The sequence below is a fragment of the Sminthopsis crassicaudata genome, chromosome 1 (genome assembly GCF_048593235.1).
Source record: "Sminthopsis crassicaudata isolate SCR6 chromosome 1, ASM4859323v1, whole genome shotgun sequence".
Lineage (NCBI taxonomy): Eukaryota > Metazoa > Chordata > Mammalia > Dasyuromorphia > Dasyuridae > Sminthopsis > Sminthopsis crassicaudata.
In genome coordinates, this window is record NC_133617.1 from 33,406,253 (window position 1) to 33,430,219 (window position 23,967).

Consider the following 23,967-nt stretch of genomic DNA (forward strand, 5'->3'; position numbering starts at 1 on the left):
CAAGTGAAACCATAACTCGCCTCCATTCCAAACCAGTGTGATTGCTATTGTCAGTGGTCGTAAAAAATCGTAGAGATTGGCAGCTGTATTGCAGGATAAGGGAAAGTGTGATAATGTAGGGAAAACATCTTTGAAAGTCTATAGACTAAGGATCAATGCTCTGAGGAGCTGCAACCTCTGAGGACTTGAGGAGGAAGCATGTCTACCCTTTACCAGGTAGGTGGAGGACAATGGGAATGAACTCATGGCCGATATTTTGTTTTGCCTGGTGGTATTTCATTATAAAGGAAAGTATTTTGCAAATCATAAAATCCTGTGTAGAATTAGCAAATATTTCTCTATCTTGCCATGATATTTTATTTTATTATATCATATAAATATGTAAAATGTCTTATTTTTTAATTATTAAACCATTTTATTTTCAAAACATATGCATGGATAAAAAATTTTAATAGCTTTTTATTCACAAGATATATGCATGGGTAATTTTTTGGCATTGACAGTTGCAAAACCTTCTGTTCCAACTTTTTCCCTCCTTTCCTCCACCCCTTCCCCCAGATGGTAAATAGACCAATACATGTTAAATATGTTAAAGTATAAGTTAAATACATTATATGTATACATATCCATAGTTATTTTGCTGCACAAAAAGAATCGGACTTTGAAATAGTGTACAATTAGTCTGTGAAGGAAATCCAAAATGCAGGTGGGCAAAAATAGAGGGATTGGGAATTCTATGTAGTGGTTCATAGTCATTTCCCAGAGTTCTTTCACTGGGTGTAGCTGGTTTAGTTAATTACTGCTCAATTAGAACTGATTTGGTTCATCTCATTGTTGAAGAGAGCCATGTCCATCAGAATTGATCATTATATAGTATTGTTGTTGAAGTATACAACGATCTCCTAGTCCTGCTCACTTCACTCAGCATCAGATCATGTAAGTCATTCCAGGCCTTTCTGAAATCCTCCTGCTGGTCATTTCTTACAGAACAATAATATTCCATAATATTCATATACCACTATTTATTCAGCCATTCTCCAGTTGATGGACATCCACTCAGTTTCCAAAGAGGGCTGCCACAAACATTCTTGCCCATACAGGTCCCTTTCCCTTCTTTAGTATTTTTTTGGAATATAAGCCCAGTAGTAATATTTCTGAATCAAAGGGTATGCACAGTTTGATAACTTTTTGGGCATAGTTCCAAATTGCACGGATAATTTTTCAACATTGATCCTTTCATAGCCTTGTGTTCCAAATTTTCCTCCTCTTTTCCTAACCCCCTCCCCTAGGATAGCAAGTAATCTAATACATGTTATGCATGTTAAAATGTATGTTAGTTCCAATATATGTAAACATATTTGTACAATTATCTTGCTTCATAAGGTCGATCAGATAAAAAAGGAAAAAAAATAATAAAACAAAATGCTAATGAACAAGTGACAATGTTATTTTAAAGAACTAGAAAAGAGCCTAAGTGAAATATTTTTTTAAAAGATGAAGGGATAAAACAATAACAAAAGAGGAAATGGTGGTCACAAACAACCTACATGGCTTTATAAAAAGCAAGTCACATTAGACTGGTTTCATTTCCTTTTTTGACAAGTTTCTAGAGAAGGTAAATGAGGGAAGTGCTATGATTTACCTAAGATTTTACCAAAGTATTTATTATTAAAATTATGAATAGTTGTGAAGTAAATAATTGTACAATTAAATGAATAAATAACTGTATAACTGAATACTAGTTAAATAACTGGACCCAAAGAATAGACATTAATGATTCAGTGTCAATTTGGAAGAATCAGTGAAGTAATCCAGGGATCTGTGCTTGGCTTTGTGTTAATTAACATTTTAATTAATTACTTTGGTAAAGCCAATGATGGCTCACTTATTTGCACTTTGCAGATGACCTGAAGAAGGAATGACTAATGGTGGACGGCTAAATCATGGTTGAAAAAGATCTTGGCAGGTCAGGGCACTGTGCTGAATTGAAGAGAGTGAGAGTTAATTATTGTAAATATAAAGTCTTACATTTGGGTTCAGAAAATCAGCTCCACAAGTATATGCTGAAAAAGTCATAGTTAATAAGCATTTCATCTGGAAACCATCTGGGCTTTTAGCAGATCACAGCATAAGTTATGAGTCAACCATGTGATCTGGTAAGTAAGAGTGTCTGGAGCTAAAAAGGGGTTGGTCTGGTTGGATTCTGCCCTGGCTAGACCACATACTGTGCTCAGTTTGGGCAGCCACCTCTCAGCCAGAAAGTGCCACGAAGATTAGTTAAAGACAAATAGACTAGGAAACCTGTTAAGTTTCTTTTCTTTCCTGTTAAGAAACTTAACAGGATGTGAAGAGAGCCGCCTTCTAGTAACTGGGAGACTGTTGAGTGCAACAGGATTGTGCTGATTTCATCTGTGTGGCCCCAGAGGTTAAATTGTGAAAAAGAGGCAGACTGAGACTTCATGGAAGGAAACGTTTCTCAACAATTGGGTGGCCAGAATGGGCTTCCCAGAAGGCTAGGAACACAGTAGGCACTTAATGTTACTGACTGACTGGGCTTCCTTGGGAGATGGTATGTTCTCCCTCATAAAACATGTTGAAGTAAAGGCTTTCTGGGTGTTGGACTCCAACCCTTGCAGACTAGACTGTGACACTACTAGTGCTGCCTGAATATGAAAATGTGACACAATAAACAAAGTACAATGCCACAGAGAGAGTTTTCCACCTCAGTCTGCATTGCAGAGGCAGACAGAGTTGTTGGTAAGGTTCCCACTGAAACCTTAGACCTTTTCCAAGTAAGATTGTGTGATTCAGATTGCAAACTTCTGCTTTACTTTGTTGCCTATAGGGAGTCATTGAATGTTCCTAGAGCATCTACATGAAATAAGAATACTTGTAAAGTCATGTATAGACAAGTGAAAATCAAATTGGTATGAAGAGATTATGTATGAGATAGTAGAAGGGTTTGGAATTAGAAGGCCTGAATTCAAAGTCTGGTTCTACTTATTACTCTTCTATTAGGTCTCGCACCAATCATTTTACCTCTGAACCTCAGTTTTTGTGTCTGTTAAAAAAAGGGTTCAACTAAATGATTTCTGTGGATTCTTCCATTTCACATCCCAAGTTTGGAGAGAATTATAAGAATACCAACAATCAAAATAAGACATCATTAGGTGCATGAGGGAAAGTTTCTGCAACTAGGTCTTAAGCTGGACTTTAAGAAAAAGATCATCCACTTTCTTGCTTCTGGATGAAAGGGTTGTTCTCTGCTTCTTAAATTCCTGAAGAATTTCTTGAAATATTCTTCAAACTCCCCCTAGAAATAGAGACATTTTATTTTATTTTTGTTTTTGTTTTTGTTTTTTTTTTTTAATTTTAGCTTTTCATTTACAAGATATATGCATGGGTAATTTTTCAGCATTGACAATTGCAAAACCTTTTGTTCCAATTTTTTCTCCTTCTTTCCCCCACCCACTCCCCCAAATGGCAGGTTGACCAAAATGTGTTAATTATGTTAGAGTATATGTTAAATAAAATATATGTATACATGTCCATACGGTTATTTTGCTGTACAAAAAGAATCGGACTTTGAAATAGTGTACAATTAACCTGTGAAGGAAGTAAAAAATGCAGGTGAACAAAAATAGAGGGATTGGGAATTCTATGTAGTGGTTCATATTCATTTCCTAGAGTTCTTTCACTGGGTATAGCTGGTTCAATTCATTACTATTCTATCGGAATTGATTTGGTTCATCTCATTGTTGAAGAGGGCCTCGTCTATCAGAATTGATCATAGTATTGTTGTTGAAGTATATAATGATCTCCTGGTCCTGCTCATTTTACTCAGCATCAGTTCATGTAAGTCTCTTCAGGCCTTTCTGAAATCATCCTGTTGGTCATTTCTTACAGATCAATAATATTACATAACATTCATATACCACAGTTTATTTAGCCATTCTCCATTTGATGGGCATCCACTCAGTTTCCAGTTTCTGGCCACTATAAAGAGGGCTGCCACAAACATTTTTACTCATGGTCCCTTTCCCTTCTTTAAGATCTCTTTGGGAAATAAGGCCAGTAGTAATGCTGCTGGGTCAAAGGGTATGTACAGTTTGATAATTTTTTGAGTATAGTTCCAAATTGCTCTCCAGAATGGCTGGATGTATTCACAATTCCACCAGCAATGTATCAGTATCCCAGTTTTCCCACATCCTCTCCAACATTCGTCATTATCTTTCCCTGTCATTCTAGCCAATCTGACAGGTGTGTAGTGGTATCTCAGAGTTGTCTTAATTTGCATTTCTCTGGTTAATAATGACTTGGAGCATCTTTTCATATGGCTAGAAATAGTTTCAGTTTCTTTGTCTGAGAATTGTCTGTTCATATCCTTTGACCATTTATCAATTGGAGAATGGCTTGATTTCTTATAAATTAGAGTCAATTCTCTACATATTTTGGAAATGAGGCCTTTATCTGAACTTTTATCAAAACTGGTTTTCCATTTTATTGCTTCCCTTCTAATCTTGTCTGCATTTGTTTGTACAAAAACTTTTCAATTTGATATAATCAAAATTTTCTATTTTGTGATCAATAATGATCTTTAGTTCTTCTTTGGTCATAAAGCCCTTCCTCTTCCACAGGTCTGAGAGGTAAACTATCCTATTCTTCTAATTTATTTATAATCTCATTCTTTATGCCTAGGTCATGAACCCATTTTGACCTTATCTTGGTGTATGGTGTTAAGTGTGGATCAATGCCTAGTTTTTGCCATACTAATTTCCAATTTTCCCAGCAGTTTTTGTCAAACAATGAGTTCTTATCCCAAAAGCTAGGTTCTTTGGGTTTGTCAAACACTAGATTATTAGTTATTGACTATTTTGTCCTTTGAACCTAACCTATTCCACTGATCAACTAGTCTATTTCTTAACCTATACCATATGGTTTTGGTAACTGCTGCTTTATAATATAATTTTAGATCTGGTGCAACTAGGCCACTTTCATTTGATTTTTTTTCCATTAGTTTCCTTGAAATTCTTGACCTTTTGCTTTTCCATATGAACTTTATTATTTTTTTTTTCTAGGTCATTAAAATAGTTTTTTTAGGAGTCTGATTGGTATAGCACTAAATAAATAGATTAGTTTAGGTAGTATTGTCTTCTTTATTATATTTGCTCACCCTATCCAAGAGCATTTAATATTTTTCCAATTGGTTAGATCTGACTTTATTTGTGTGGAAAGTATTTTGTAGTTTTGCTCATATAGTTCCTGATTTTCCCTTGGCAGATAGATTCCTAAATATTTTATACTATTGGTAGATACTTTAAATGGAATTTGTATTTGTAACTCTGTTGGATTTTGTTAGTGATATATAAGAATGCTGACGACTTATGTGGGTTTATTTTGTATCTTGCAACTTTGCTAAAGTTGTGGATTATTTCTAATAGTTTCTTGGTAGAATCTCTGGGGTTCTCTAAGTAAACCATCATATCATCAACAAAGAGTGATAATTTGGTTTCCTCATTACCTACTCTAATTCCTTTTAATCTCTTTCTCACCTCTTATTGCCAAAGCTAGCATTTATAATACAATATTGAATAGTAATGATAGTGGGCAACCTTGTTTCACTCCTGATCTTACTGGAAATGGTTCCAGTTTATCCCCATTACATATGATGCTTACTGATGGTTTTAAATAGATGCTACTGATTATTTTAAGGAAAAGTTCATTTATTCCTGTACTTTCAAGTGTTTTTAATAGGAATGGATGTTGGATTTTATCAAATGCTTTTTCTGCATCTATTGAGATGATCATATGGTTTTTGTTAATTTGGTTGTTGATATAGTAAATTATACTAATAGTTTTCCTAATATTGAACCAGCTCTGTATTCCTGGTATAAATTGTATTTGGTTATGGTGTATTATCCTGGGGATTATTTTCTGTAGTCTTTTTGCTAATATTTTATTTAGGATTTTAGCATCAATATTCATTAAGGAGATTGTTATGTAATTTTCCTTCTCTGTTTTCAACCTATCTGGTTTAGGTATCAATACCATGTGTGTGTCATAAAAGGAATTTGGTAGGACTTCTTCATTCCCTATTTTTTTCAAATAGTTTATATAACATTGGGGTTAATTGTTCTTTAAATGTTTGGTAGAATTCACATGTAAATCCATCTGGTCCTGAGGATTTTTTCTTAGGGAGTTGATTAATAGCTTGTTCTATTTCTTTTTCTGAAATGGAACTATTTAAGCAATTTACTTCCTCCTCTGTTAATCTGGGAAGCCTATATTTTTGGAGGTAGTAATCCATTTTACTTAGGTTATCAAATTTATTGGCATAAAGTTGGGCAAAGTAACTCCTTATTACTCTAGTTTCCTTTTCATTGGTGGAAAATTTTCATTTTTCATTTTTAAGACTAACAATTTGATTTTCTGCTTTCTTTTTTCTAATCAGATTTACCAAAGGTTTATCTATTTTATTGTTTTTTTCATAAAACCAACTCTTAGTTTTATTTATTAGTTCAATATTTTTTTTTACTTTCAATATTATTAATTTCTCCTTTTAATTTTAGAATTTCAAGTTTAGTATTTGATTTGATTTAGTAATTTGATCTTTTTTTAGTTTTTTAAATTGTAAGCCCAATTCATTGATCTTCTTTTTCTCTATTTTATTCAAGTAAGCTTCTACTGCTTTGGCTGCATCCCACAAATTTTGGTATGATGTCTCATCGTTGTCTTGGGTGAAATTATTAATTGTGTCTATAATTTGCTGTTTCACCCAATCATTCTTTAAGATGAGATTATTTAGTTTCCAATTAGTTTTTGGTCTGTTTACCCCTAACTTTTTGTTGAATGTAGTTTTTATTACATTGTGATCTGAAAAGAAAGCATTTACTATTTTTTCCTTTCTGCATTTAATTTTGAGGTTTTTATGTCCTAATATATGGTCACTTTTTGTATATGTTCCATGAACTGCTGAGAAGAAAGTATAACTCCTTTCTGTCACCATTCAGTTTTCTCCAAAGATCTACCATACCTAATTTTTCTAATATTCTATTTACCTCTTTAATTTCTTTTGTATTTGTTTTGTGGCTTGATTTATCTAATTCTGAGAGTGCAAGGTTGAGATCTCCCACTTTATAGTTTTGCTGTTTCTTCTTGCAACTCTCTTAACTTCTCCTTTAGGAAGTTAGATTGCTATACCACTTGGTACATATATGTTTAGTATTGATATTGCTTCATTGTCTATGCTACCCTCTAGCAAGATATAGTTTTCTTCCTCATCTCTTTTAATTAGATCAATTTTTGCTTTTGCTTGATCTGAGATAAGTATGACTACTCCTGCTTTTTTGACTTCACCTGAAACATAATAGATTTTGCTCCAGCCTTTTATCTTTACTTTGTATGTATCTCCCTGCTTTAAATGTGTTTCCTGTAAACAACATATTGTAGGGTTCTGGCTTTTGATCCACTCTGCTATCTGCCTCTGTTTTATGGGAGAGTTCATCTCATTCACATTTACAGTTAAAATGACTAATTCTGAATTTCTGCCATCTTATTATCCCCAGATTATGCTTTTCTTTTTCTTGCCTCCTCTCTTGCCCCCTTTCCCAGTGTTAAACTTATGGGCACCTCTTGCCTCTCACAGTTCTCCCTCTTTAGAATCTCTCCCACCCCCTTTGAATCCCTTCCCCTTTCTTGTACCTTTCCCTTATTACTCTTTTCCTGTCCCACTTTTTAATGAGGATCGGTTTCTCTGTAAATCGAATATGTCAATTATTTTCTCTTTGAGCCAACTCTAATGAGAGTAAGATCCACACAATGTTCCTCCTCCTCTCTAAATTCCCTCAGATATGATAGGTTTCCTTTGCCTCTTCGTGGGATGTAGTTTCCCTCTTTTTATCTCCCCTTTTCCCTTTTTCTGATACTGTCCTCTTTCCATTTCTACTTCCCTTTTTTTTTTGTTATATCAGTAAAATCAAATTATACATGTACTCTTTATGTATATCCATAACAGAAATACAGTTCTCAAGAGTTCTTTTTACCTTTTTCTGCTTCTCTTGAGTACTATGGTTAGAGATCAAATGTTTTGATTTGTACAGTTTTTTCCCCTAGAAACAAATGGAATTCATCTGTCTCATTAAATGTCCATCTTCTTCCCTTTAAGAAAATGCTCAGCTTAGTTGGATCATTTATTCTTGGCTACATTCCACATTCTTTTGCTTTTTGGAATATCAAATTCCAGGCCCTTCTATCTTTTAATATGGAAGCAACTAGATCTTGAGTGAAACTTATTGTGGCTCCTTGGCACTTGAATTGTTTTTTTCTGGCTGCTTGTAATATTTTTCCTTAGTCTGATAGTTCTGAAATTTAGCCACAATATTCCTTGGAGTTTTTATTTTAGGGTCTTTTTCAGAAGGTGTTTGATGAATTCTTTCAACGCCTATTTTACTTTCTGGTTCTATTCCATCTGGGCAGTTCTCCTCGATGGTTTCCTGTAAAATAGTATCTAGGTTCTTTTTTTTTTTCATCATAATTTTCAGGAAGTCCAATAATCCTCAGATTATCTCTCCTAGATCTATTTTCCAGGTCTTCTGTTTTTCCAAGTAGATATTTAACATTTTTTTCTAATTTTTCATTTTTTGGGTTTTGTTTGACTTCTCAATGAATGCTTGATGTCTCAATGAATCATTCATTTCTATTTGTTCAGTTCTGATTTTTAATGAGTTATTTTCTTCATTAGCTTTTTTTACTTCTTTTTATATATATCCAATTGAGTTTTTAAATGAGTTGTTTTGCACTATGGAATTTTTTTCCATTTCACTAATTTTTTTTTTTTTTAACTGAGTTATTTTCTTTTTCCAATTCACAAATCCTACTTTCGTGGGAGTTCTTTACCTTTTCCAATTCACATTTCAGAAAGTTGTTACTCTCTTGCATAGCTTCTCTTTTCTTTCCCCATTTTTCTTTTAGATCTTTTTAAAGACTTTTTTAATAGTCTGTTCTAGGAGAGCCTTGTATGATGGAGACCAGGTTACATCCCCCTTTGGGGTTTTGTCTAGAGACTATCTGTTATTAGTCTCCAAGGGGTTGGAAACCTGCTCTCTTTCTATATAGAAGCTATTGATTGTCCTTTTGGCTTTTTTACTCATTTTTTTAAAGCCCTTAGGGTCTTCCTTCAGGGCAAGGAGGTTACCAGCTTCCTCTGCAGAGCAGGGATAGGTGTATGGACAGTAGCTCTTCTGCCAATGGGCTGCAAAGAGCAGTGAGGTGCGGGAGTTCTTTGGGAAAAGCTCCACACTGGAAGTGACTCAGGCCTGGGTAGCACCTGCTGAGCTGTAGAAGTACCCTTCTAATAGCCCTGCTGTGAGGATTAGCAAGTGCCCTGGGGCTAGAGACTGAGCAGTGAAAGTGTCACTATCATAGGCAGAATCCAGTTGTGGGTATTAGCAGTTCCCCTTTGAATAGCCCCCACAGCACTGGAAGTGTCTCTGCCCTGGGGAGCACAAGTGGCACTAGGGAAGTTCTATTGCCCCAGGCTGAGCCTCCCACACTGTGCAACTTAGAGAATGCCCCAGGCTTCACCCCCCCCACCATGCAGAAGTGTGACTGCCCTGAGGGAAACCCCCTTGCTTCAGAATGCAGCTGCACAGCTGTGCTGTGGCCTGTGCTGGTTCACTCACTTCCGGTTTTGGGTGGGTATAGCTAGATCCTGTTAGGTTCTGGCGTTTTTTGGAGTACCCTCTACCTTTGGCTTTAATTTCTCTGCTGGTCTATTGCTATACAACCAAAGCAAAGCATACAACCTGTGAAAAGAGTCCATCCTGTAAATTTTCCAGCCATGGAGACCGCCCCCAACCCTGGTCAGCTTCTTTGGCTAGCCTCTCCTATTACCCTGCTTGTGCTGGTCTGTTCCTGCTGCTCCGGATAAACCTTTTCTGGCGATCTTCCAGATTATCTTCGGCTGGTAAATTGTAGTTCCAGTGTTCATGAATTTTACCAGTCAAGTTCTATTTTTGAGGCTGAATTTAGTAATTGGTAATGAGGGTATGAGAGGAGCTTAGAAAATGGTGTGTGCCTTCTCTGCCATCTTCTTCCCTAGTATTTTTCAAGGTGATCTTTTGAAATAGAGACAATTTAAAACTTTAGTGCTTCCCTATTTTGAAAGTCATGGAGAATAATCATTTAAGCCAGAAGGTATGGGTTCCATAATGTTTCTTTATCTTCTGTCCCACTGGTTCAATGTCCAAATCCAGCCACATTCTATTGACGCTATATTTATTGCTATGGTCATAAGAGAATGTGTTAAGGAAATAGATCACACAGAATTTAAAAATGTACCTTGAATTCTTATCACAACCTAAGCAGTTTTATTTTCAGTTCTGATTTATATTCAATTAGAGATTCTTTATTACAAAATACACTTGAAGTACATTTTTTCTCTCTTTTCATGATGAAATGGTGATAATTATTTTGTGTTTGTTCAGTAATTAATATAGATGCATGCTCAAGGACTGTGTATAATGCTTAGGCACCTCAGTATAGGATGACATATGGCTTTTAATTCAAACAAATGAAGAAGAAAATTAATGGTAAATACGAATACTTTTGATTCCCTCCCCTCCTGAAGCTGGGGTTAAGTGACTTGCCCAGGGTCACACAGCTAGGAAGTGTTAAGTGTCTGAGACCAGATTTGAACTAAGGTCCTCCTGAATTCAAGGCTGGTGCTCTATCCATTGCGGCACCTAGCTGCTCCTACTTTTGATTTTTTAAGCTTTTCATATCTAGGTGAAAATGTCTGTGTGTCCTTTAAAGAAAAAATGCCCTACTCTTTGATCCAGTAGGCCACTATTGGGCCTGTATCCCAAAAGGTCATAAAAGAGGAGAAAAGGCCCACATGTGCAAAAATGTTTGTAATAGCTGTTTCATGTAGTGGGAAGGAACTGGAAACTGAGGGGATGCCCATCAATTGGAGAATGGCTGAATATGTTGTGGTATTTGAATGTGATGGAGTATTATTGATCTATAAGAAATGATGAACAGACTAATTTCAGAAAAGTCTGGAAAGACTTAAATGAACTGAGGCTGAGTGAAGTGAGCAGAAACAGGAAAATATTATAGAAAGTAACAGCAAGATTGTGTGATGATCAGTTATGATGTACTCCCACAATACACTCATCCAAGATAATTCCAGTAGCCTTGCAATGGAAATGTCATCTGCATCCAGAAAAAGAACTATGGAGATTGAGGCATACTATTTTCATCTTTTCTTTCTTTTTGTTAAGATTTTTCTTTTTCAACATGACTAATATGGACATATGTTTTAAAAAATTGTACATGGATAACCTGTATCAAATTGCAGTCTTGGGGAGGAGGGAGGGAAAAAAAGGAAGGAGATAAAGAATTTGGAACTCAAAATCTTATAAAAGTGAATGTTAAGGGGGCAGCTAGGTGATGCAGTGGATAGAGTACCAGCCCTGAAGTCAGGAGGTCCTGAGATCAAATTTGGCCTCAGACACTTAATGACTTCTTAGCTATGTGTCCCTAGGCAAGTCACTTAACCCCAATTGCCTCAGCCAAAAAAAAAAAAAAAAGTGAATGTTAAACTATCTTTACATGTAATCAGAAAAAATTAAAATGCTGTTTTTCCTTTGTGTATTTCATTTTTTCCAAATATATGTAAAGATAGTTTCTAATATTCATTTTTCTAAGATTTTATGTTCCAGATTTTTTCTAAAAGCCTTGGCCTGATTTGGCGCCAATAGAGGGGAGGTGTGTCAGGGCTTTGAACAGAATCAGAGAGGGGCTTGAAGTAGTCCCAGTTTGGTATTCAGATGTTACAGAATCCACCCATGCCCAAGAAAGTTCACAGCTGTTTCTTTGAGGCAGGTTCAGGGTGTGATAAGATTGCTTCTTCTCTGCTGTGAGCAAAGGAGGTGGGGGTTAATTTATGGCACATACTTAACAGACTGACTGGCAATGTGGCCTTTAAACAAAGAAACTTCATAGCCCTGGGGGGCCAGAAAGTTAAGGAATTTTATGGCTGCAGCCAGAGAAGCCTCTTGGGTTGGGCTGCAGATCCAGATATCATCTATAGAGATAGTAAGTGCCTGTCCAAATATGGGAGGGGATGTTGTCCAGAAGCCTTGAGCCACCCCCATGTTATGAGCATGACTGTTCATGTTAATTGGTAGGGAACACGTTCCCCTGAATTTGCCTAGTCAAAGGTGTAGACTGTAGAGGAACGAAGATGTTGGGGAATTCTTGAGAAAAATATACTTGAAGCAAAGATACAGCAAGCTGTCAACTCAGTGTGATTAATGAGATGATGGTCTCTAGTTTACATATATAGTTAATACTTAGCATGGTGATGTACAGCACACTTAGTGTGCTGTAATGATGTAATCTTACTGAGGTATTTAAGGGCTGAGAGAATTGAAAATGAGACTCTCCATCTTTGACCAATTCTCCTGGTGGCTCTCCCGCTTCCTATACTCCTCCACTGAGATCAAGACTGGTCCCGAGATTCTCCAGAGAGCTAGCCCAGACATTACACAAAGGCAAAAGGAACGTGTGAGTCTTTATGCAATGATGTCCAAAAGAAAGCATCTTTAAGAACTAAAATGTTCCCTGGGAGACTTGTGCTCATGGCTTCTTCTGACCGCTTGCTCAGATTATAGAAATTTGCCATAAGAGGAAAAAGCAGGTACGTGATTATAACAGTTGTCAATCATGCAAAAATAACTCCATAGTCAGACTCAGGAATAATCAAGTAGGGAGACAAAAGAAACAGAACTGGGAAACTGAGTCAGAGGGCTTTGACCTTGAGCAGAGCCTTAGGTTGTCATCTCAGCTCTTACCAGGTAAGACATCCACCTGTGACAGTTCAGGAAGACATCCCTCTGCGTAACTTATGTGATTTCTCTCGAAAGGTGACTTAGTGACTTAATGATCCATTAAACAATCATACCTAAATTCAAAGTTCAAAAGAATATCAGTTTGGAAGATGAATGGATGTCCATCAATTGGAGAATGGTTGGGTAAATTATGGTATATGAAGGTTATGGAATATTATTGCTTTGTAAGAAATGACCAGCAGGAGGAATACAGAGAGGCTTGGAGAGACTTATATCAACCGATGCTGAGTGAAATGAGCAGAACCAGAAGATCGCTGTACACTTCAGTGTTGTATGAAGATATATTCTGATGGAAGTGGATATCTTCAACATAAAGAAGATCCAACTCACTTCCAGTTGATCAATGATGGACAGAAACAACTACACCCAGAGAAGGAACACTGGGAAGTGAATGTAAATTGTTAGCATTACTGTCTTATCTACCCAGGTTACTTACACCTACAGAATCTAATACTTAATGTGCAACAAGAAAATGGTATTTACACACATATATTGTATCTAGGTTATATTGTAACACATGTAAAATATATGAGGTTGTCTGTCATCAAGGGGAGGGAGTAGAGGGAGGGAGGGAATAATTTGGAAAAATGAATACAAGGGATAATGTTTAAAAAAATTACTCATGCATATATACTATCAAAAAATTTATAAATAAAATTAATAAAAAAAAAATAAAGTATGGCCTACCTATGAAAAAGAATATCAGTTTATAATCCCAAGAGATTTTATCTCTTAATAGCACATTCTACTAATCACGGTTTAGGGCTAGATACATTATTTTTAAAAGTTTACCAGGACTCACATACATAGATTTTGTTTAACAGGTATCTTTTCTTTTTCTCAAGTTTAAACTCATCCTGTTGCAAAGACTAATCATTATACAAGTTTATAGATTCTTAGTAAACACATTCCTTGTTTAGGAACTATACATCCTAAACAGGCCCATTTCTCAGGGCTGATAACTTTGCTTACCCTGATGGTTTCAAGAAAATTGGCAAGCTTACAAATTATTATTTTTTCTTTTTTTTTTAATTAATTTTATAATTATAACATTTTTTGACAGTACATATGCATAGGTGATTTTTTTTTTTTTTTTTTTTTTACAACATTATCCCTTGTACTCCCTTCTGTTCCGAATTTTTCCCCTCCTTCCCTCCACCCCCTCCCCTAGATGGCGGGCATTCCCATACATATTAAATATGTTATAGTATATCCTAGGTACGATATATATGTGCAGAACCGAATTTTGTTGTTGTTGTTGTTGTTGTTGTTGTTGTTGCAAAGGAAAAATTGGATTCCGAAGGTAAAAATAACCTGGGGAGAAAAATAAAAAATGCTAACAGCTTCTCAGTGTTCCTTTTCTGGGTGTAGCTGATTCTGCCCATCATTGATCAATTGGAATTGGATTAAGCTTACAAATTAAGGGGAGTTAGGGGCAGCTAGGTGACGCAGTAGATAGAGCACCAGCCCTGAATTCAGGGGAGTTGACAGAGATCTCAGAGAAGAGGCTGAGCTTGCTATTTTTAGTGTTTTTGTGGGTTGTGTTGTTGGTACCTCCCCCTACTCTGTGAAGTCAGGAAAAAGGTGCTGCACAACCTCATATTTGAAGGTGAACTGATAAGGTTTTCAGTTCATCCCTCTTGTTCCACAAAAAGTAATTACCAATTTAGGTTTAACATAATGACAATAACTCCGAATAACTTTGTTTACAATCTTAGAAGCCAAATAGTTTTAGCTCTGATTTTCTCTTAATTTTATAACAAAGGTAAAAATATCTAATTCCCTAAATTATACTTGCAAAACATAAAATGGGATTTGCAACACTAAATAAACTTTCCATCTTCTTGTAGTTCAGCTTATTCTGTCTCCAAGCTGTTGCAGTTTGGGAAGTTCACAGGGAGTGAAGGTTTCAGTTTCCCCCTTCCCTTAAATAAGTTTTCCTTTTGTTTAAGGAAAAAATAAGACAGTTCTTAAAATTCAGCTAGAACAGAATCTATCGCAAAAATTAGTAGGGGTCTCATATAATTTCTCATATTATTTACCGTTAAATCTCCATATTAATATACACACAAAAATCATTTATCTCAGCATTGGCAATGTATGTTGGTCACATCTAAAAATTCATATAAAGTTATCAAATGTGAAGCAGTAGTATCCAATAAAGCAGTTAACATACATATAGCATTTGTTTTATGCTAAGCATTTGTGTCATCATGTGATCTTCACAACAATCAGTATTTCCTTTTACAAATCAGAAATCTGGGCAGAGATAAAATAATTTGCCATAAATTACATAGTTAATACATATCCACAGCTGAAACAATGAATGGTGGGCTTACCAAATACAGAGCCTGACTGGCTTTCTCACCTCACCCTGCCATGTTGGTGCTGTCAGGGGCACTCAAATTCTTCCCAGGCAATTGCTGGACAGAACCTGCTGAAGGCTGTGCTGACTGGTGCGGGCTCAAGGAATGCTGACGATGTGGCCTGACCCTCACTCCATCCCCATTCTCCCAAATTGGGTTGAAGAGGGTTTTTTGGCAGGGTTTTGTGGGGTTCTCACAGCTGTTGTTGCTTCCCCTATTAGAGTTTCCCTGCAATTCTTTAGTATTCTCTTTTCTTAATCTGATCTGACATGAGTTATCAAACAAAGGTACTTGGGCTGTATTGATCTTATTAGCAATCCCCATAACTAAGGTGCACTCAGGACTCTGGGGGAGTGGAGCATGCTGAGTAAATCAACATTATGGAGAAGATCTTTTAATAGGTTTGGGGGTATTTTCCCAATAAAGCAGAAGAGGACTCAAGACAAGATAGGAGTCAAGGAAAGGTTAGCAAAAAGTAGTTATTTACCCTTTTTTTCCCCTTCAGAATGGGGTAAATTCCTAGAATTATCTCCAATGTCTCAATAATTTTTTCTTGCAATCTTAGAGTAGCTATTGCCTGAAAATAAGATTAGAAAGGAAGTAAACTGGGAAAACATTTTTACAGTTAAAGGTTCTGATAAAGGCCTCATTTCCAAAATATATAGAGAACTGACTCTAATTTATAAGAAATCAAGCCATTTTCCAGTTGATACATGGTCAAAGGATATGAATAGACAATTTTCAGATGATGAAATGGAAACTATTTCCACTCATATGAAAGAGTGTTCCAAATCACTACTGATCAGAGAAATGCAAATTAAGACTACTTTGAGATACCACTACACACCTGTCAAATTGGCTAAGATGATAGGAAAAAATAATGATGAATGTTGGAGGGGCTGTGGGAAAACTGGGACACTGATACATTGTTGGTGGAGTTGTGAAAGAATCCAACCATTCTGGAGAGCAGTTTGGAACTATGCCCAAAAAGTTATCAAACTGCGCATACCCTTTGATCCAGCATTGCTACTACTGGGCTTATATCCCAAAGAAATACTAAAGGGACCTGTATGTGCCGAAATGTTTGTGGCAGCTCTTTTTTGTAGTGGCTAGAAACTGGAAGATGAATGGATGTCCATCAATTGGAGAATGGCAGGGTAAATTATGGTATATGAATGTTATGGAATATTATTGTTCTATAAGAAATGACCAACAGGAAGAATACAGAGAGGCTTGGAGAGACTTACATCAACTGATGCTGAGTGAAATGAGCAGAACCAGAAGATCATTATACACTTTAACAACAATACTGTATGAGGATGTATTCCGATGGAAGTGGAAATCTTCAACATAGAGAAGAACTAATTCAGTTCCGTTTGATCAATGATGGACAAAATCAGCTACACCCAGAAAAGGAACACTGGGAAATGAGTGTGAACTGTTTGCATTTTTGTTTTTCTTCCCAGGTTATTTTTACTTCTGAATCCAATTCTTCTTGGGCAACAAGAAATTCAGTTCTGCACACATATATTGTATCTAAGATATACTATAACATATCTAACATGTATAAGACTGCCTGCCATATAGGGGAGGGGGTGGAGGGAAGGAGAGGAAAATTTGGAACAGAAGTGAGTACAAGGGATAATGTTGTAAAAAAATTACCCCTGCATATGTACTGTCAAAAAAAATGTTATAATTATAAAATTAATAAAAAAAAAGAAGGAAAAAAATAACTATTGCCAAACTTTTTAATCATTGCTCAGAACCTTGAGAATCTGCTAAGATGTTATTTTAGCAATTCTGTAATTTTAATTAGCTAACTTTATTTCTGTAGCCTCCAGCTTGGCCAGAGTTGGGGTCCACAAGAAAAATCAGGATTTTTTTCCTTTTAAGGTAGGAATCCAGGACATTAAGAAATCTTTCCCAGAATTCTAACTACAACATATTAGTTTTTTCTTACTGACTGCATTTTAAATCTTTCAGGGTTAACAAAATCTAGTTCACAGAACAAATATGACACAGACTTCTGCACAGAGACACAGACACAGACAAAACTGATATGAAAGAAGACTCTCCCATCTTTGCCAAAAGCCATAAAATCTCTGCCAAAAAACATCCTATAGCACCTTGTCTCCTCTAGCGTCACAGAGGAGGTAAAAATGTGGCAAAGGTTCCCCAGGAACTTTGCTGAAAATTTCAAGAATTTCCAACTCTTTCCCAGTCAAGGAAAATTTTCTGAGTGTGAAGCTCCAGATGACCCAGACAAGTCTTCTCCCAGTTGCTTGGGGTGTCCCAGCAATAGAATCGAGGGAGAAAAGAATGGGGGGCTTACCTTGACGAGGGGATGAAACCAGGGGAGGCCAGACTCAGCCCTATACAGGGCCACCAAATGTTGAGGTTCCAAAGGAGATGCCAAAAAGTTGGGGTCACAGACTGGTATTGCGAGGTGTCTCAAAAGAATTTGCAGGAGATCATCAAAACCATTTGGTACTGGTTAAGAAATAGAGTGGTCAACCAGTGGAATAGGTGGAGTTGTGAACTGATCCAGCCATTCTGGAGAGCAATTTGTAGCTATATTCAAAAAGTTATCAAACTGTGCATACCCTTTGATCCAGTAGTATAACACTGGGCTTATATCCCAAAGAGATCTTAAAGGAGGGAAAGGAATCCACATGTGCCAAAATGTTTGTGCAGCCCTCTTTGTAGTGGCCAGAAACTGGAAACTGAGTGGATGCCCATCAACTGGAGAATGGCTGAATAAATTATGATATGTGAATGTTATGGAATGTTATTGTTCTATACGAAACAACCAGCAGGAAGAATACAGAGAGGCCCGGAGAGACTGACAGGAACTGATGCTGAGTGAAATGAGCAGAACCAGGAGATCATTATACACAGCAACAGCAAGGCTATATGATGATCAATTCTGATGGAAGTGGCTCTCTTTAACCATGAGAGTATTGAAGACAGTTCCAATGATCTTGTGTTGAAGAGGGCCATCTACACCCAGAGAGAAGACTGTGGGGATTGAGGGTGGACCACAATAGAGTATTTAAACTCTTTTTATTGTTGTTCGCTTGCATGTTGCTTTCTTTCTCATTTTTTCCTTTTTGATCTGATTTTTCTTGTATAGCAAGATATTTCTATAAATATGTATTCATATATTGGATTTAACATATATTTTTACCATGTTTAACTGTTTAACATATATTGGATTGCTTGCCATCTGGGGGAGGGGGAGGGGAGAAAGGGGGAAATTGGACACAAGGTTTTGCAAGGGTCAATGATGAAAAATTGTCCATGCATAAGTTTTGAAAATAAAAAGCGTTAATTAAAAAAAAAAAAAAGAATTTGCAGGCTTGAACCCATTTCCAAATCAAGGGGCAAAATTTATTATAATTGTAATGCCAGTTGAAACAGGCTAAGTTCCAAAAGAATTTAGCAAAGAACCAGGAGAAAGAAGATAAATTTATAAGACAAAGTTAGAGAGATCAGAGTTTCATGTTACTTATTTGCTATGGCTTACAGGTACGTTTGAAGGTTGATCTATTCACTATTATACTTGGTTTTTCACTGACCAGCAGATTATCTGTCAGACAGTCGGCAATGTTTATAGGACTATACTAAGGCCAGAAGACTTTAGAATCATTGACAGATAGATGATTAGAACAATAACACTCTAAGGTCAGAGGACCTCAGGATCACTGCTATATCTTCCCCAAAATCTAGAAAAAGAAATATATAACTATATTATTATATTCCTAAGGCCAGGAGACTTTATGATTATTAACAGACAAATTATTAGAACAATAACCTTTTAAGGTCAAGGGACCTCAGGATTACTATTGTATTTCCCCTATCATCCCGACATCCCCTCCAACTTTTATCATGTTTTCCTGCCATTTTAGCCAATCTGAGAGTTGTGAAATGGTACCTTAGAATTGTTTTAATTTGCAATTTTCTAATTAGTGATTTAGAGCAATTTTTTCACATGACACTAAATGGCTTTTGTTTCTTCATGTGAAATTAAAAATAAAATACTGTTAAGGGAGAAAAAAATAAAAAATGCCCCATAATTTTGACACCCCCCCCTCAGAAAAGCATCCTATTATTCCTCAGACATGTCCGTAAAGCAATTCTTGCTCTCATTTCCCTTAGATGAACTGCATAAAAGGAGTGAAATAATTAGAACCCTTACCAAGAGGATCAAATGCCTAGAATCTCAACAAAACGACCACCAGGACGTTCTTCAGACAGCTCAGCAGCAGCTCCAGGAAATGGCTCAAAAGGCCACCCAGGCTTCTGTCATCTGTGAGGACCTCGAGGTAGGCAGGGGTTCTCTGGTTACAGGGACCAGAGAGCCCACTTTAGTCCTTGGAAAGTAGAGTCGCATACATGGACTGATGCTAAGTGTAATGAGCAGAACCAAGAGAACACTGAGGTGACTGGAGACTGAATGTGTATCAAAGCATAGATTTTTGCCTTTTTTGTTATTGTTTGCTTGTTTTTCCCCCCTTTCATCTGATTTTTCTTGTGTGGCAGAATTGCATGTATTTAATTTATAATGGATTGATTGCAGGATAGGAGAAGGGAAAGAAAGGTAACGAAACGAGAAAAATTTAGAACACAAGGTTTTGCAAAGGTAAGTACTGAAAACTATTTTTGCATGTGTTTTGGAGAAATATAAAACTATTTAAAAAAAAAAGAAAAATAAGAGTCACAGCTTCCAGTTGCTTGGATGATCTAAGCTAGGGAGGCTTTGCATACATAATAAAGGCAGGAAGATGGGCCAGGAGGAAGATTTATGACCTTAGTTTAGCTTTTTTTTTTTTTTTTTTTTTTTTCTTTATTGTAGTAAGTGTATTTTTAGTACATATTGCTTTATGAATCATGTTGGGAGAGAAAAATCAGAGCAAAAGGGAAAAACTATAGGATAGAGGAAAAAAACAGCAAGAAGAAGTGAACATAGCATGTGTTGATTTATATTCAGTCTCTTTAGTTCTTTTTCTGGATGCAGATGGTGTTTTCTATTCAAAGTCTATTGAGATTGCTTTGGATCACTGAACCATTGAGAAGAACCGAGTCTTTCATAATTGATCATTGCACATTTTTGCTGTTATTGTGTACAGTACTCCTGGTTCTGCTTGTTTCACTCAGCATCAGTTCATGTAAATCTTTCCAAGCCTTTGTGTAATGAGCTTGTTCATTTTATAGAACAATAATATTCCAATAACTTCATGTACCACAGTTTGTTCAGCCATTCCCCAATTCCTTTTCCAATTAATTGCTACCCCAAAAAGAGCTGTTTAGTTTTGTTCTTGATCTGATTCTTTGATATGAAAAGACCCAAGGATTAGGAGACTTGTGGAAAAATCATGGTTCTTCAAATTCAGTTCTTTGTAATTGAAAGATAGTTACTAAAGTGATTTGAGGGAGAAAGATGGAGAGAAGAAGCAAGCATTTACTAATAACATATTGTGCTGAAGGCTGTGCTAAATGCTTTACAAATATTATCCAAGGGGGAATGCAGATTGGCAGGAATTGACAAGAATTAAAGAAAATCATCTTAAAAAAACAAAAAAACAGCCCCAAACAAATGACACACACACACACACACACACACACACACACACACACACACACACACACACACACACACACACACCACCTTTATCTCTTTTTTTCAGTTAACATTTATTTTTCTTTTCCTTCTATCTCCCTCCCTCCCTAAAGGGATCCTTCTTACCTTAAATCAGATAGAAGTCTGGGAAAGGAGGAAATGAGTTCAAAGTCAGACTAAAGGCGTCTGGGCTGTAATCAGATGACTGACTTTTCTGTGTCTCCAAAGGGCTTAGCTAGAGACTCCATACTTAAGCCCTTTAAACAAGGCAAGGCATTTAAGCAGGCAGTCACTGGACTCCATAAGAATCTTGCCCTTTTCAGCTGCTTCCTCTTCATAAGGAGAATCAGCTTTCTCTCTAGGGACTGAGTTCTTTTTGTAATATTTATTACAAAAAGAAGTGTGATATAGAAAATGTTTTGAAATTATTCAGGAATTCAGTTATAAATTCCTCAGAATTAGATATAAAGAGAAGTATGATATAAATGATGCATCTTCCATCAAGTTTCAATCCCAGTGTTGCCTGCTCCATTAAGTCTTCCCTGATCCCCCAAGTTGTGAGTGCTTATTCCTACCTCGGTTTTCATTATGCTTTTATTGTTTGTGTACACGCTTCCCTTTAATAACCTACATTCAATGATAATACTACAAAGTTCCCTTTGTCTTTTTTCCCTTTTTTTTTTCTATTTTATTTATTTAATATTTTCCCCAGTTACATTCAAAACAAAAAATGTTTTTACATTTTTTTTAAACTTTTTGAGTTCTAGGTCCTTTCCTTTATCCCTATCCACAATGAAAAAATTACATGTGAAGTTATGCAAAACATTTTCATAAAAATCAAGTTGTTAAAAAGCAACATAGATTTTCTACCCTAATGAAAATAAAAATCTTCGAGAAAAAGTTAAAAAAAAAAGAGAGAGAGAGAGAGAGAAAATAATTCAGTCTGTGTTCAGATACAATCAATTCCTTTTCTGGGTAGGATAGGATTTTTCATTATAAGTCCTTCAAAGTAGTTGTGAATGTACTACTGAGAGAGCAAAATCATTCGCAGCTGGTCATTGCAGAATGTTGCTATTACTTTGTATACACTACATTTCACTTTGCTTGAGTTCATGGAGGACTTTCCAGTGTTTTGTTTTGTTTTTTCTGAGAGCATCCTGCTCATCATTTCCCATAGAACAATAATATTATACTATTCCATCATAAACACACAACACAGTTTATTGAATCATTCCCCAACTGATGGACAATCTTCAATTTCCAATTTTATTTTCCTTGAGAAAAGAGTTTGCTATGAATTTTTTTTTGTACATATAGGTCATTTTCCTTTTTTTTTTTTTTTTTTTTAATCTCTTTTGGTATTCATACCAAGTAATGATATTGTTAGATCAAAGGATATGCATGAATTTATAACCTTTGAACACAGGTCATATCTTTTGATCATTTATCAATTGCGGCATGGGCTCTTATTTTTTATAAATTTGGCTCAATTCCCTCTTATGTTTGAGAAATAAAGCCTTATCGGAAAAAGTTGCTTCGAAATTCTTTTCTATGATTACTATTGCTAACTGCATTCCTCTCCCTTTATTTTCTCTCCTTTCACCCTGTCCTCTTAAAAAGTGTTTTGGTACTGACCATCCCCTCCTCCAATATCCCCTCTCTTTTATCACCCTCTCCCACTTCCCATATCCCATTGCCCCCCTATTTTCCAGCAGGGCAAGATAGATTTCTATACCCCTATTGAGTAGATATGTTATTTCTTCTTTAAGCCAATTCTGATGAGAGTAAGGTTCACTTTCTTCCCCTCTTCTCTTCCTCTTCCCTTCTACTCTAAAAGATTTTTCTTGTGTCTTTTTATATGGCAGATAATTTGCACCATTCCACTTTTTCCCTTTATCTTTCTCCAGTACATATCCTCTCTTACCCTTTAATTCATCATTAAAAATATATATATATCCTTTTCAGGCCAATTCCAATAGACTTGTGATGGAGAGTATCTGCATCAAGAAAGAGAACTGTGGGGATTGAATGTGGATCACAATATAGTGTTTTCACTTTTTTTTTTTTTAATTGTTTTTTGCTTGATTTTTGTTCTCTTTCTCATTTTTTTCCTTTTTGATCTGATTTTCCTTATGGAGCAATGATAATGGTGGATATATATATATATATATATATAGAAGAATTACAATGTTTAATATATATTTTTATTACTTACTGTCTGTGGAAAGGGGTGGGAGGAAGGGAAGGAGAAAAATTTGGAACACAGGGTTTTGCAAGGATGAATGTTGAAAATTATTTGCATATATTTTGAAAATAAAAAGCTATTCTTAAAAAAAAAGATAGTATCCCTTTATATTCAACTCACACCATGCCTTCTTTCTATATATATTCCTTCTAAATGCCATAATAAGAAAGTTCTAATAAGTTGTATCATCCTTCCATGTAGGAATGTAAAAAGATAAACCTTATTAAGTCCCTTGTGATATCACTTACAGATTATCTCCTTAGGCTTCTCCAGAGTCTTGTATTTGAGTCTTGTATTTCATTTTCCTAGCCTATTACTTTGCTTTTAACAATTTTAAAGCAGGCTCTGTTTCCAGGGTAGAGGTGTGCACTGTCCCAAGCTTCAGGGGTTTGGGGCAGTGGTTTTCAGAGATCCTTCTAGGGACCTGACTACAAGACTCTTTTCTGTTCTGGAACTGTTAGGTGGAGCCCGCCCCACTGTAGCTGAAGGTCTAGTGTGCTGGCTGGGGCTCTGCTGACCTGGGCTGCTCTGGGTCTGCACACCAGACCCCCACCCTGTTGCCACAGACCCTCTCCACTGACCTTCCAAGTCTGCTTTGGTATGTCTGAGCTGACAGGTCTGGAAGCCTGCTGCTGATTCAGAGGTTGGCTTGGGGCAGGATTTGGCCTAGGGCTGGGTCCAGACTGCACACTGGACTCTTACCCTAGTGCCACAGACCTTTCTTCTGAGCTTCTAAGTTACCTTCAGCCGGAAAATGTTCTACTCCATCCTTTTGAGTGTTCTGATGCTCTAAAATTTATTTAGAGTCATTATTTAAAGGAA

At 36.2% G+C, this 23,967-nt stretch overlaps 1 protein-coding gene across 3 annotated transcripts in view; it reads left to right on the top strand.

The window, feature by feature from the left end:
- The window catches only part of CCDC62 (coiled-coil domain containing 62), an 85,293-nt gene that overhangs the window by 12,078 nt on the left and 49,248 nt on the right, over positions 1–23,967 (top strand). For all 3 annotated transcript variants that reach the window (XM_074298588.1, XM_074298597.1, XM_074298605.1), the window contains exon 3: positions 19,439–19,605. In XM_074298588.1, coding sequence (XP_074154689.1) covers positions 19,439–19,605 — 167 coding nt within the window. The remainder of the gene's footprint in view (positions 1–19,438; positions 19,606–23,967) is intronic.